The sequence below is a fragment of the Falco biarmicus genome, chromosome 4 (genome assembly GCF_023638135.1).
Source record: "Falco biarmicus isolate bFalBia1 chromosome 4, bFalBia1.pri, whole genome shotgun sequence".
In the NCBI taxonomy this organism is placed as follows: Eukaryota; Metazoa; Chordata; class Aves; order Falconiformes; family Falconidae; genus Falco; species Falco biarmicus.
Window position 1 is genome coordinate 17,877,205 of NC_079291.1, and position 15,919 is coordinate 17,893,123.

General features: G+C 44.0%; 1 protein-coding gene across 1 annotated transcript in view; it reads right to left on the reverse strand.

Moving 5' to 3' along the window:
- EPDR1 (ependymin related 1) overlaps positions 1-15,287 on the reverse strand; it is a 33,602-nt gene extending 18,315 nt beyond the window's left edge. The window contains exon 1 of the mRNA XM_056338320.1: positions 14,950-15,287. Coding sequence (XP_056194295.1) covers positions 14,950-15,188 — 239 coding nt within the window. The 5' untranslated portion in view covers positions 15,189-15,287. The remainder of the gene's footprint in view (positions 1-14,949) is intronic.
- Positions 15,288-15,919: the final 632 nt, after the last annotated feature.

The window sequence follows — 15,919 nt, forward strand, 5'->3', positions numbered from 1 at the left end:
TAACAAGTATGAAAATAACTCTTGTTTTTAAAGTACAAATGACTTCATAATTATTTAAAATTTACACAGTGTCTCACATACGCATACTGTAGTATTTTGCTGTTTTTAATTGTGTTATTTGATACATTTAATGGGCAAGACTTTCAAAACTGACCACTGATTTTGAACAGCTTTATATTTTGGATGTTCAACATGGAGATACTTGAAAAGGGCAGATTTTCAGAGAGACAATATTCGGTATTTTCTAAAACTCAGGGTGTCGTCGCAACCATTGAAAAAATCAAGGTGCCCAGCGTTACTAGACACCTTGTTTCTATTCAAAGACTGCATAAGAAACTCCTGAATTCTCTCTCCAGAGAAATGCATCAGCAGAAATCCCTTTTCTGCCCATCGGATTTTCCCTCCCATCTCTCATGCTACCCCTGGCTGTCAAGAGACAATTGTTCTTTCCACATCCTAACAGCAGATCCTCATGTAACTGCCGCTGTTTACAATTGCCACCTGCCAGCTATGTAATTAAGAGATAAATCTGGCTGTATAACTCCTTCTCCAAAATTACACATCAACCTGACCCAAACCCCTGTGAAATCAGCCATAAAAGTTTCACTGATTCTTACAGATGTTACGTCAGGTGTTTATTACCTGTTCCATTTAGAAGAAAAAATAAGCTGAAAAATGTTTAAAACCTCACACAGCCATCAACTTACCTCAAATGGGCAACCTGAGGATGCTGGAAGGCAAACATAAAATGTTTTACACACTCTCAACTCCCCAAAATTTATTTCCACAAGTTTAAGTTGACTTTTGAATATCCTGGCTGTCATGGCTTTTTGTTTTCTTGTTTGCTATGTCTCTCCGGGTACTTGCTCATGCAGGTTTTCTGCTTTGCATTAACCCTGCAGTTGGACTCATTCAGGGAATAGGGAGGTGATTTCAGAGGGAGCTGTTAAGGAGTAAAAAATCATAGAGGAGACTCACTCTGGCCAAGACAGTGATTCAGCTGCTGCTCATCGCTTCTTACGAAAAGTATCTGTGTGGAGGTATGCCCAAAGCCCTGAGCAAGTCCAAAGAGGAGACCTGTGTGATCACTTCTCTCACCCTGGAAATCCTACCTATCCTTACAGCCTTGCAGGGCAGCAAGCAAAGGCTGTTTTATAACACACTCGTCGTGACAACACAGTCCACCTCCTCCAGAAAACTGCTTATTAGTGCTGCCACACGTTAGGCAGGAGGCTGCCTGGCCAGAGACGCGCTGCTGGGCTACCGCGGGTCCCCTTCCTGACAGTGTTCCCAGTGGCATGGGTCAGCCCTTCCCAGCAGAGCCAGCCACCCTCCATCAAGTCACTGCGCTTGCTGCTGAAACAAGGAGAGGAGCAGAGCAAGGAAAAAGTCTCTTCTGCACCAGCCAAGCCCCATGTTGTCACTGCCTGCCCCAGCCCTCTATAGCAGGTGTATCTCAAGTGCATTGTAGCTGGAGGCTGCTATGAAAGCTGAATTTCTACATACACTGCTTCAGTATAAACAGTTTCGGCGAATGATTTAAGCAGGTATTTGTCTTTCTATTTGATGCTTGTTCATACCTGACACTCATTTCCTTGCAAACATCATATGCATATTGTAATGATGAGATGTCCTCTTTTCGTAATATTTTAAGTGACATTTTAAAAATACAAAAATGATCTATGGATTTTTACAGCCTGAAACTGTATTTGAATAATTGGGAGGGGGATGAATTACAAAGACCAGACTGATTATAAATGGGGGCAGCAATTGCAAACAGTAGATAATTTATTAGCCCAACATAGAGGAGAATAGTGGATATTTAAAGAACGCTTCCATGGTTTAAAAAAAATAATCCAAAGGACATTGAACACATTGAACAATGTTTATAGTTACTATCGCTACGGTATATAAGCATCTCAGTTACCATACATATCCTGCAGAGATGTAATACAAGTTTTGTAAGTGAATTTTTCCATTCTTTCAGAGGAAGGAAATTCAGAGAACCAAACTGTGTTTCAGATGTGTTAGCCTTCAAAAAAATGGTAAGAGTGGAGATTCCAGTCGACCCACCATGGATCCCTTTGCCAGACTCCAACTAAGCAGTTGTGGTACCTACATTTGGTGGTGCCTTAAATGGCAGCTCGTGCCTTCGTGCCAGACTGTACATCACTTTGGCCTGACAACTATATTAAGCACAACCGATGTGACAGACTAGGTAACCTGAATGTATCTGAATTACACTTAATTTTGCCTCCATCTCTTATGGCCAACTGTTTTCTATTTCAGAAGACTAGATTATTTACATTAAGGATTTTGGAACTTGAAATAACCTGCCTATGAGGTATGTATGTTGTGAAATCACCTGCTCTTACAGGCAATGTAACTAATGAAAAATTAAGATAAATATGTCAATAAACAAAGAATATGTATCAGTGTAGTAAGAATCAATATCTATGTGCTTACATTTGGTTTTGGAGACAGGCAGACCTGAAGATAAGTTAAAAAAAAATAGCAAGTCTTTCATCTTCTACTATGTTGAGGCAGTTAGATGGTCCCTTACATTTTCACTCTTCAATAAAAAGGAGGACAAACAAAATGAAAGGGGGGTCTCCACTCTGACACCCTTATCTCCTTTTACTCTCCCTGATACTTTAATAAAATAATACTTTAAATAAAAAAGTACAGGAGACACCACACACCTTCACAGTTTATCAAGCACATTACCCAATTTTTTCCCTATTGTTCTCTGCTGGGACAGGTAGGGTAGCAAACCAGTCTGGCTTTGCCAACCCATGTACATTTTTGTGCCCAGGTATTTAAAGTAATACAAGGAGGCATCCAAGTTCCCAGATGCCACCACAGAGAAGAAAAGAGAAATTTATTTCTTGTACAGAAGATGTAGGCCAACAAATCTGGATCTAACTAAATAGTGATACATCAATTTGGGAACTAATTGTAGTAAGAACTCCTCATCCTGTATGGAACTCTGCTTTCCAAATAATAAACAGCCTCTGAGAATTACCATAACTGCATAGCGTGAGTAAACTTTCCAGTGCTGGCTGCCTAAAAGTATGGCAGAATCATAAGTTTCCTGGCAAGAAAAGTATCTGAATATGATAAAACCACAGTTGCAAATGGTATTAGGAGATACTGAAAGAATGAAAATGAGATCTTTCTTTGCTGAGTTCACTGTATCAACTCTGTGCTTCATGTGAGTGTTCAAAAGCCTTTCGCACTGGCATGCACAAAACTGCCCTTGGAAAACTTTGGGGAAAATCTGGCTGTTGCCCCTCAGAAACATTAATTTCTGAAACAACATACAAACAGCAGGTTTCCAGGCAAACAGACTATTTAAGGAGAAATTCCCAGCTAAACTTCATACAGGTCTCACACAAGCTTTCTTGTGTAGGGTTTCCACCAAAATAAATGGCAAATGCCAAGCACATCACATTTTTAGGAACCCTCTTATCTGCTGAACCACTTGATTCTCAGATGAAGCAGCAATCTCACCATGAATCCCCACAAAGAACTGACAGAAGGACAGCAGATAAAAGTTGCTAAGTGTGGAAGAAAGGACAGAGAAATAGATGAGCAACATCAGAGACTGAAATCTCAGTGGAAGATCTTGTAAGTGGTTGTTGTCATTGCTATCTTACACCCTTTTTTTTTTTTTTTCCTGCAATGATCCAAGCTCAGAATAAGAAGAGAGCAGAACAAAGGCAGAAGCTTCTGTTCTTTATCTGGATGGTAAGTGTTACCATTTTGTGGCGGTGTTTTTGGGGGGGTTTATTCTTAGACCATTAAAGCCTTAAGCAAAAAGTCAGTTCTTAAAAAAAAAAAAAAAATCTATTAGAAAATAGCTCCCAACAGACAAACTGAGATATTAGTTATAGATGTCATAAAACTTTTCCTGCTTTACTGCTAACTCCAGTAAAGCAGCTGACAGTGTGTTTTGAACATACACTCCAAAATATGAAATAGTATTTGGCAATAGCTATAAAAGAGCAGATTCTGAAGAGCACATTACTGCACAAGTCAATCAACAGGGGTCAGTGAAGCCATTTTTGGAATAAATTACTTGTGAGCTATTCAACCAACCAAAAGGTAAATATGCAGGGCGTTATTACAATGTTATTTTTTAAATGGAGTAAAGAAACAAGGTTCATCATAAATAGCCTTGATACGGGATGTTGCAATACATGTGGTAATTTTGGTCTTCTGCATTGTTTTGCTATCAGTCACAATATCACATTTCATTATGAACTGTCCTCAGGATAAATAATACATGTAGAAAATAAGGTATCTACTAAGTATGCAATATTACCTTCCATTTGAGTCGGGCAAATGAGTCTAATGAACTTAAGGATAAGCCACTTCTCGGATATTTCATATTAAAAGACAATTTCAACTGCAACGAAGAGATTACTTTTGCTTATAATTTAGGGAAGAGCTAGAGTAACACAGCCTTCTAAGATCCAAAAGAAGGCAGCAACTGAAATTTTTACTTTCCTCCAGATTTCTACAAACTTTATGCGCTTTTATACCTGTAGCTTTTAGATGGCTATTGGGGGACATTTGGGTTGAATCAGACACTTATGCAGTTCTACATGTATTTCTATTAATTTTTGAAATGTTCTTTTTTTATTAAAAAAAAAACAACAAACCAAAACCAAAAAACAGACAAAGCTCCAGATTCAGAATAATCTGGCGTCAATGATATCTAATAATCCAAATCTCTTTATCTGCCAGAATCTTACAGGTTATTTTTATCGGACAAGAAATTAATAATGTCCCAAGATCACTCAACCCTGCGTTGTTTTATATGCAGAAGAAATAAGCTGTACACATGCCGTATGGCATCTGCACATATTGCCAGTGATTTTTCCATTACTCTTCCAACACGGCAGTGCATACCACTGACCCTCATCCACAGGCGTGATTGACTGCAGTAATTTCCAACCTATGCATCCCGTCTCTTCTGCTCCTCTGACACGGAACAGGGGTGGCAGCACAGGGGGATCCAAGTGCCAGGCAATTATTAAAACAACAAGGAGCTATTCAGCAGGGAAAGGAAGAAGGCTGGATGCAAGTTCCCTCTGGGATGGATTTGGCCCACAAAATAGATTCTGGATGATGCCAGAATGAAAGGGTAAATTTCATAAGGAATGAAAGGGATAAAATAGGCTTTCATGGAATGAATAGCTAAGTAGCTCCCAAGACATATGAAATCTCAGTAGCCAAAGACTGAAAAATCATAATAACTACAATGTGAGCACTATACAAGACAAAAGTGCCTGCCAAATTCATGTTCTGATGCCAGAAATTCTGAAAATCATGAAAATCTGAAAGCAAAATCTGAAAAAGCAAAAATATGGTCATTGCTAAGTTATGGGAGCAGCCGTACTGACTGTAGAAATGTCACTAATGCAAGAATTGCAAAAATTACCCTTGTCTTACTCACTTTTTGTGGTACAGGGGAAGCATCTTTTAATAACCAAGTGGGACATAAAGCCAAATGTGTGCACATGACCTTCAAAAGAATGATTAAACTGATTCCCCAAAAAATGTTTGTCAAAGATCTATATTTATAAAAGATGAAAAAAGAAGGACAAGTTCAGATGAAAACAAGTGATTCTTTCTTTCTTACTACCACCTGTCATAAATTACGTTTTGGACAAGGACAGTTATGCTGCTGTTGGAAACCCCTAATTTACTCCTGGGTATGAAAGTATAAAAGGTACCAACTCCGGAAATTAATACACTACTGGAAACAAGGACTGTCTCACATGTTGAGCCTTCTGTACTTTTATGCATGGGAATAAACTCGTGGCAGAAAATCCCGTCCTTGACCTGTGACCCAGGTATCACAGAGTGACCACGATAGAGGCAAAAAGCTGTCCTCTGAAGTGTCGGGGGGGGACGACACAGCTTCCCTGTGGAATCTATGATCTCTTGTCAACACACATGCATCTCCCCCAGGGCCATAAAAGTGAGGCAGTAAACAAAAACAGCTGAAAGAAACAGGTCTGCTTGGCAGGGATGAGGAGAAATTTCACTGGCCAGTGGTACCTTCAGGTTATGCAACGCCATGCTGGGCATAATGGTCCTTATTCTAGAAGAGCCAAAATATTGCACAAGGTAGCCCTGTTCCACTCAGACATCACCCCCTCCCCAGCACACCAGACACTATACCATGCCTTAAAAACACTTTGGAAGAGAAAATAATTTCCCCTTTGAGTTAAGAAGGGCAACAGGTAAAAATACTTTGAGAGAGAGAACTCGGTAAGCTGCTAAGCATGCAATTCCTTGCAGATCTACCGGGAAGGCCAACCTGAAGGTCATCTGAGATGGGGATGAAGTTGGCCCACATGAGGGTTAGAACCTGGACTGCTGCTGCTGCAGTTACACAGATCCACAGCCCAAAAGTCACTTGGCCAGACGGCCACAAGTCCACTTCTCCAGAAAGCAGGCCTAGCACGACAGGCATGGGAAAAGACTCTTTCCTCCAGCCTTTGCACAGATCTGTTGCCTAAGTCCTGGCTTGAGAGGAAAACCCCATCCTATTTTCTACTGTGCTCATCCCTGAATTGTCAATAGTCAATTTCTAAGACTGCATCAGTTTCTAATCTTACACATTTATTTACATGCATCTTATTCCTACTCCTACATCTTCATGACACGTGGCCACTGTGGCAAGTATTCTTCTTTCCCAAAGCTCCTTTAAATTTAACCTTCTCCCATGTCATGTGACAGAGAAGTTTATTTATGCTTTTTCGGCATAACTTGGTATTATTTCTTATGCCACTTTCCTTTCCTAGATTGAAATATCTATTCATGTCAAGTTTAGCCATCAGCTCATAGCAAAACAGAGAGGAAGGAAGAATAGTTGAATCCTAACCTTTCAATTCTGCATCAGCTAATGAGCTGGCATACTGATAAAGGCATAAATTATTTCCATTTCACTGACTTCACTTGTCTATGAAAATGTGATGCAGTTGAAAACCTGTCCCATACAGTTAATAAGTGGACAAGCTTGTTGATACACAGAACGAATCAGTTCTCTAGCTGGAGAAGAAAATTTTCAGAGCAGGATGACCTCTGACAGGAAAAGAATCACAAGAAGGGCATCCTCTGAACAAAATAATTAACTTATAACCAATAAATTCTCATGTCACATGAACAAATCAATAGCAATACTAACTAATGAACAGCAGTAGTGCAAAAATTAAGTACATTAGTGAAGGTTAAAAAAAAAAATGTTCTTATAATTAAAACATCCTGCCTTCTTCCCTGAACACTTCCTCTCCTCTAACTGGCAATCACCTACTAAAATTCATCCTTGCAAGTACCAGCAGAGGCAGGGTGTGGACCAGATTCAGAGGCACAGGTTTTATCACTACATCTTCCAATTCCACTCACATGACACAACACTAAAAGCTGTCCGCCACAGTTATACCATTGCTGTCATCAATACAGCTAGAGGCTGAGTGATGGTTTCAGTTTTGGCAGTGTGGACCAACCTCAGGAATTGAGGCTGAGTTTGAACTGGAAACAGGCAAATGCATTTCTTGTACATACCTCCCACGTATGTTACAAATGTGCATTTAATGTAAAGCCCTGGGATGAGATCCTTGTGCCAAAGGCAAAATTCTCATCGACTTCACTAAGTTTGCAGCCCTGAGTTACTAAAGTAAGCAAAAAGGAAGGGAAGAATCTTTCATTTGTTAACCCAAACTCTTCAGCTTTTCAGTACGGTCTCAACTGTAACATACACAGCCATCATACTCAGAACCCTTCTCTTTCTGGCATGTCAAGAAAAATACAGTTCAACTGCATATGGAAGATAAACCATGGGACTGAACAATCCAGCGCATCCCCTGATCTTAGCTCTTTCCAAACTCCAGGATGCAGTAGTACATCCTAAATCCTGCTCCTGGGAACATGCCACAGCCCCTCCCCAGCTGCTGGGACAGTACTGGAGCATATTCCCTCCCCCAGAAATGAAGGGACCCCAGATAACACACACCACTCAGCCCAGGGACAGCTACAAGCACAACAGCAAACTGATGGATTCACATCTTCGGGAAGAAACCATGACCTAAACTACCCTATCGTGTCATGCACTGCAACTGCAGTGAACCAAACTGAATGGGAAGATATGGAGAGCCTGCAGATGGGAAAGATTCTAAAGGGTTATAGTGTGTTATTAACTTTATTAAGTTCTTAACCACACAAACAGACATGTTTCTAGACTTATTTCAGTAAATGCTCTCTTGAATACCAAAATCAGTTCTAAATTACTGGCCCTTTTACATTAAGGAGATCTGGATCCTTAACTTAAACAGATTACAAATTGAAGGACTAATGCATCAACTGCTAAAGTGTCCTTTGCAAGCTTTTATCCCTCAGATTTCTCTGAAAGCAATATACAGTCAGTTTTCTTCTCAGCTCGCTGCAGTGCAAGATCAGCCCTAAATTAGAAGATTATAGTTTAACCTTCAGAGGAGATACTTTTTCAGACAAATGGCACTTGGTCCTGTGAGAATAGGTGTGATGTTGCCAGTTGTGCCATCTGAATTACGTCAGGCCTCAAGCTGAATGAATCCCAAGTTAAGATCATGAATATAAAGATTTCTTTCATTGTGTTTGTTTAGCTGTGCAATCACGTCACCATCAACTGTCTGTGTGCTGTCTGCAAGCACAGAACAAATTATGAACTTGAATCGCTCTCTATTAATCTACACTCGTAAGTCTCAAAAAAAAAAAAAAAGTAAAAAATCCCTGAATAAAAATGACAGTGATTTATCTTGTGAAAATGTGAAAACACTGGTCCTCTGGTAGAAGTTACAGAAACGTAGGCATATTATATCTTCAGTGCAGTTCCGGTCTTGCTTTAAGTTTTCACTGTAATGGCTGACAGTACAAAATGAGCCATAAGTTTCAATGCAAATGCACATTATTCCACATAATTCAAATAGACAAAGAAGAGATGATAAGGGGGAGCAAGTATTCCCCAAATTTAAAGGATTCAGATGGATAAAAGGCTTAAGCCAATATACACTAGTATCAATAGCAATACGGTGCCAGTGGCTATCATTTAACAATGTTTTTTAGAAAAACAAAACTTATTGATGAGAACTTCTATTTTTTTAAGAACATCCAGTCAACAATATCTATAGCGGATGTCATAGTAATGACCCCATTGAGTGTCTGACAGCGGTTTCTAAGCACACCAACCAGCACTTCAGCAAGTTATCAATTTGGGGTCACTTGACACTGCTTATTTACATTTTCTCTCCAGCTTTAAAGGGTTTCATGGATCCTGCTCTCTCTAACTTAAGAGCCAGTTGATTTTTTGCAGTTTGGGTGGGTGCTGAGTTTCAGTAGCATATGAAATGGCTCCAGAGTACTTAGTAAAAACAAGGGTTTTGAGAACACTACACTAAACAGAATACAGCATCCCAAAGCAACGGATCTGCTTTATTCGTACTCAGGTTCTTTTTTTTCTCCTCCCCCCCCCAACTCTGACAAAGATGCTGCTGTCCAAGGGAATTATCAAAAGCCTAAAACACAAGACAGGAAAAGCATTGCTAGCCCAATAGTTCCCAGCTTCCTCTGAAAGAGTTCACTTGCTTGTTAGTGCTGTAGCTTGAAGGCTGAAGACTTTCAACTGTCTCCCCTGAGCCGTGCTTTAATCTCTTCTCACTCAGCCCACCTGTAACAAGGAAGGCAATTGGCTTCACTCCCTCCCTGAACTGTATAGCCTGGCTGACTTCCAACAAGATCAAGAACTTGGAAAGGGAAATGGCTGTTGCCTCTCATAGGCAGAAACAAACAAAACAAACAGTCTGGGCAAGATGAGATGTTCCTCCAAACAGCCCTCATGGACCACAGCTCCCTCTTGTACACTGCTCTTCTCCAAGGAATTGGCCACCTTGGCAGCAAGCATCACTGAGGGACTCAGTAAACTTACTCTTAAAGCAGCTTAGGATGGAAACGCAAAAGTTGAGGCTTGTACAGCCAGTCCTCTGTACCCCAACATCACACAACTCTCACTAGAATAACTGCTGCACGCTTCAGGCTGTTGCCTAGCATCTGCCTGCCAGCCTGCATCTGTCGCAACAGATTTCCAGGGCCACCTTTCCAAACTCACAGTCATTACCAGAAGCAGACACCTGAAAGAACTTGGCACCTATGGGAGGAAAGTAAATGCAGGAGGTTTGAGTACCTTCCATTAGTTCTTATTCTCAAAAGTGACTTATATACACAGCAGCTTATGAAGCACTGGACTTACATACACAGCAGCTCATAAAGCATTTTGCATCCCAAGAACTTGCGTTAGATTTAGAGAAATTGCTGAAAATTCAATTCTATGTTTCACTGCAAATTAAGGGTCTCAGAAGTTTGTACACTCTACATAATCTTGAAAAATGGGGCTTGGGTTCCCAAGTAACTTGGCCAATTCTGAAAATTGTACCCATGACCATCATTCATTCCCCTAAACGTTAAACTGTAGAAACCACTCCCAAAACCAAGTCTGGGAAACAAATTTGCAGTCACTCAGCGTAGCACAATACTTAGCCTGTTGAGTCACCATAATGACCACAGAACGGATGGATTATATGATTTTAATAGTTCAGACACCGCTGTTTTTTCCTTTACAATCACACATCCTAAAACAACTAAGAAGTAGTTGAGATAAGTCAGACACGCATGCCCACACTGTTTATTTTGAAAAGTCATCACCTCTTCCCCAGAATAATGTTGTTATACTTGCACCTGACCATATGCTGCTTCTCTTCAGTCAAGGACAGGGATTGAGACATGCATGCAAACAGCCTGCTGGAATAACAGACGTATTTCTCTAAACACAGCTTTGTTGCTCCTCTATTGTACTAGCAGTTTTTGTTGCCAGGTAAAGAGGTTAATCTTGCCCTTATCTGTGCCTGTCTTTTGCAAATACAATTGAAACAAACAAACAAAAAAATTACCAACATCCAGTTCTGGTTTTAAATAAACACTGATGTGATATCTACATGTTGTTTTTCTGCTCTGCAGGTACGGTTGTTAAGACAAGAACCCTAGAAGTCTCAAATATGTAGGCACCCCAATGTGCTGCACACTACGCAACGGCCCATAGAGGTTACTGTGAAAATACACACATACAAGAGACAAATGAATCTTCTTCCTCCTACCGACTTTCCTGACCACATGACAATTCTTTTCTCCCCACCACTGCATTTCTCATAGGACAAACTATTACTGGTCCTCCCCTGAAAATCACTCAGTGAAAAACGGTATGGAAGATAAGAGTGGAACTCTATGAATATGGTATGTGACAAGTAACACCCCAGCCTTCAACCATCACCCGTGTGATTTCTGCTCTGCTTCCCACTTTATGCTTTTCTTCCTTCAGAACTGAGCACTAATATCTGTTGACTGGCTTCAGCAGTACCAGGCAGTACACCTCTTGCTCCGTTTCTCCAAGAAAATGAAAGGTGATGGCAGGACACATGAAGTTCTGGCCACAATTCAGTCAGTAGGATTTTGGGTTTAGCCCTTTGTAGTGCCAGAATTTCTCACCAGTTTGCAGTGATGTCATATTCAAATCTGAACCCATAGATGTTACCGTAAAATGAAACACTTTTGCCCCAAAGGCAACACCATGCTGATGACTGTTACCTATTCTGTGAAGTGTCCTGAGATGGTGGCCAATAGAGGGTTGAAGAAGAGCGAGGAAGTATTAATATACAGAGAGCACAAAAGGACGTAACTCTACGCAGCAGGCAATAAAGGATTAAAAAACACATCCTGTGTTTAACAGGTAACGTGACACAGCTCTGCCATGAGAGCTCTAGAGAACCATTTCAAGTGCTCTCCTTTCACATCACATGATAACCCTACTGGCATGGCCTCTTCCAAACAGGAAATGGCACAATCTACTCAATAAAAACCTGATTGTTTTCTTTTCTCTTCTCCTGAGAGCACTACCTGACGCTGACTACCTGACACTGAAAGAGAAGACTGTCCCTGTCCTCCTTGTCTATCCCCAAAATTTTCATCCTGAAGGAGAAAGAAGCAGTGCAGCAAGGCACAGTGGGGAAAACATAGGATGCAGACTGTAGCTAAGACTGGGGATGTAAAAGAAGCGAAAAAGAAAGTTCAGTGATGAATCCAAGCGGAATAGGTTCTCCTCTAAGAAGCTCAGCCTAGGATCACCATTGGTAGTTTTCACAGTCCAAGCCGGAGTGCAGGCAGTGAACCGTATGACCCAGTGAAACACACACCCAATGAGCTGGCCGGAACAACCATCAGTGACTCCGTTAACGAACCAGCTCCACTTTGCACAGCAAGCGAAGCATGTGCCCTGGCAGCAGGTGACAAGGCTGCAGCTGGCTGATGGGGAGCGGGCAGTCTTGACCAACACAGTCACCGCATCTCAGGTGCTCTTGCAATGACTGTCGAGCAAAGAAGTGATGTTAATGAAGCAGCGATGGGATATTTACCTTACGGTTACTTTTCAGGAGTTTACTTAAAATACTGGGTTGATGTAGGTATGAAAAAGCCACGTAGCAAATTACACGAATTTGAAACATACATATACAATGAAAACTGAAAGTTTCAGGTTTTCCTGTGGTTATGAGCCTGCAATCTGTTCCACAAGGCAGATCTTTGTGTCCCTGATTAACCTCAGTCAACTAACTTAAATGGGGCTGTGTCTGATTAAGGCCCACATTTGCAAGCTTCAGAAAACACTTTGTATAGAAATCTGGTTGTTGGCCAACCCTGATTGCTGCATGTAAGTCACATCTGATAGGAGCAAAATGTGTCCGTTCATGAGAATTTAGACTGAAATTTCCTTAGAGACCAGGACAACACTATTTTTCTTGTTGCTTTTGTAGTTACTGCCTCAGTGTAATTACCCTTTTCTTGCCAACATCAAAGCAGAGTGAGGGAGAGGTTATTTTTCAGAAGACAGGATAAATCCCTTCGCCTGTAACTTCTGAAGGCTTCAGTTTATGACTCACTATGTCCACAGCGAAACGAAGTTGTGATCACAACTCCAGACCCGATCCAACACACATTGAAATCAATGAGAGTCTTTCCGTTGACTTCAATGGAAGCTGGGTCACGCCCTTAGCAGACACTAGCTGCGCACATTACCAAACCTCCCTCCAGCCTTGGATGGCAGAAAACATGGTCAGCCTGGAAACAGCAGGGATCCCTGGGGTCAGAGCTTGTCTACAGTAAAAAACTTATACAGGAAAAACCAACAGAGAAATGCTTCAAGTGCACCTGTCTGCACTCTGCCTCTTTCTAGCCCTATCAGCCCAGATGAAACTGCATCCAGAGCAAATATTTATTAAAAAACGTAAAAAGAGCAGACCTTGGCAAAAGTCAAAATACAGCCCGGAGTAGAAAGTGCAGAATAATTATTCAATCTGAAAATAAAGATATTTTTTTTAAAAAAAAAATAGACATAAGCTTGAAGAAATGAGCTCAGGATAACTTAGAAGCTAGAAAAGACTTATATCAGACTTTGTAGCACAGTTTCACACTTGCCAAACATGAAGGTCAGCCTGGGACTTCTAAAAGAAGGGGAGTATGAGCACAGGCAGTGTCAGACTCTGCCATATGTTAACAGACCACCAGCAAGCAGCTGTATGTTGCCTTTAACATCCTTCACATGGCTCCTATATGAAAACAGTGATAAAAAAAAAAAGCTCACGAAGAGGGAAAGGGCTAAGCTTGAAAACGAAACACATAAAACAGTTTTAAGAGTGTTTGGGGATCGTCAGAGAAAGGACTGAGGAAGAGCATACACTTTGGAAAGATTAAAACAATGACTATGTGATGTCGGTAAGAAATTTTCATCGTCGGGGTGAAATTAAGCCAGCAGCAAAAAGGAATATTGATCTCTCAATAGCAGAGACCATCCAGTTTGGATGATGCAGCATTTGCAGGCTGGTCTTCACCATGGCTTAGACATTCCCAGGACTGTTGCACTAATATTTGCACAGGTTTTAGGTGGGAGAGGCAGAGATACTGGCAGACTGGCCACCCTCAGGCTAGCAGGTATGTCTTGACATGGTGTGGGAGAGTCACTGATGCTCAGAACCCAGAAACGCCTCGCTCAGGAAGGCCCCTCCAGGCTGATCATTTCTGCATGACCCAACCTGTCAGGGCCTCAGCCTGAGGAGAAGAAAAAAGGCCCTTCTTCAGGCAGCCTTTTCCTGTGCTTTGCAGCAAATCAAGAAACACACAATGACACAGCGGGTTTGTTGGGATAGTTATGGGCTTAACAGATATGTACTGTAGAAACCAAGAACAGGAAGGCCCTGCAGGGCTGGGTAGCCTGTGCAAAGTGACCAAGCACGCTGTACCACGGGTGGCAGAAGCATCCCTGTGGCACCCTGCACCGACACAGTGCTCCCAGCAACCCAGAACCACCGGAGAACTTGTAAAATGTGGCTCGACCCTGTTAGCAAATTCCTGGGCTGAAAAAACGCCTTGCCACCCCCGACATTAATCTCATGTTCAAGTGTAATATCTTCATTATACCTCATTACACCCGTGGTTCCTCACATTTTGGGCTGTATTTTTGGACTCGCTTCCCATTCCATTTAAAAGCAAAACAAGAGTTGGGAGAGAGGATTATCCCCGGAGGCACAAAGCTGACGCTTGGTCATCCATCTCTCGCTATATATACACACACACAGACACAGCGGCAGCCGCGGCGCAGGGCTGAGCCGTGCCGGTGCCGGGCTTCCCACCGCCGAGCCCCCCGTCTCCCGAGGGGAGGTGCCGCCCCGCAACGCGGGGGCCCGAGGGACATTCCCCCACCCACCCCCCGGCCGGGAGGCGCCTCCCGGGGCTCCGCGCCGACCATCGCCGCCCCGCCCGGCCCGGCCCGGCCCCCCGCGGGGTCCCGCCGCGGGCACCTACTTCTTGCAGGGGATGAGCGCCTTCCTCTCCTCCAGGATGCGGAGGCGCTGGTTGGGGCCGTCGTAGGAGACGGCGGCCCGCGTGTTGCGGCCCGTGCCGTGCTCGTAGGACACGGTGCGCCCTTCCCACTGCCGCGGCGCCTGGCACGGCTCGACCCCCGCCGCCGCGCCGCCACCCCGCAGCAGGAGGCCGCCCAGCAGCAGCAGCCGCAGCGGCAGCCCCGGCGCCGCCCGCGCCATGCTCCGCTCCGCGCCCCGCTCCGCGCACGGCCGCCCCGCACGGCGCGCAGGCGGGCGGGCAGGACTGCGCCGGGGGGGCGGGGGCGGCCCGCCTCCAGACCCGCATCACCTCAGCGGCGAGAGGCGGCTGCTGCCCGCGCTGCGGCTGCTGCCCGAGCTGCGGCAGACCGGCGCGGGGGGACAGCGGGGCGACAGGGACGGGGACTCGCGCCCTGCCGTGCCCCCCCAGCTTGCCAGCCGGGAGGGTGTGCTTGCCACCGGCCCGCCAAGGGTGATGCCAAAGGGGCACCCGCAAGGCCCGAGCAGGGGTTCTGGGCACGCTGCGTGGGGCATGGCAGGGAGGGGATACACGGACGGGGGGGGACGTGCTGGGTGAACCGCTGTAAAGTTGCTCTCGCGGGAGGAATTCCAGGGGCTCCCCACGGGCACCACGCACACGCACCCACCCCTCCGCCTCCCGCTGCTCTCCCCGGTTCCTCAGCTCTGCTTCCCTGGCCGCTCCGGACGCGCTTCTCCACCCCCACCCCCACCCCCCCCCGAGCCGGTGCCCCACAGATGCTCCGGCCCTGCAGCACCCAGGCCCCGGCTCTGCAAGGGGAAGCGCCGGCGGGCACCGCGGGGGCGGGCCTGTAGCCCTGAGCCGCGCTGGGGCTTTCCCAGGCCACTGCCAACAGCCTGGCATTGAGGTCACCTTGTTTTCCCAGCGGGTCCCTCCAAAGACTGGGGTGCAG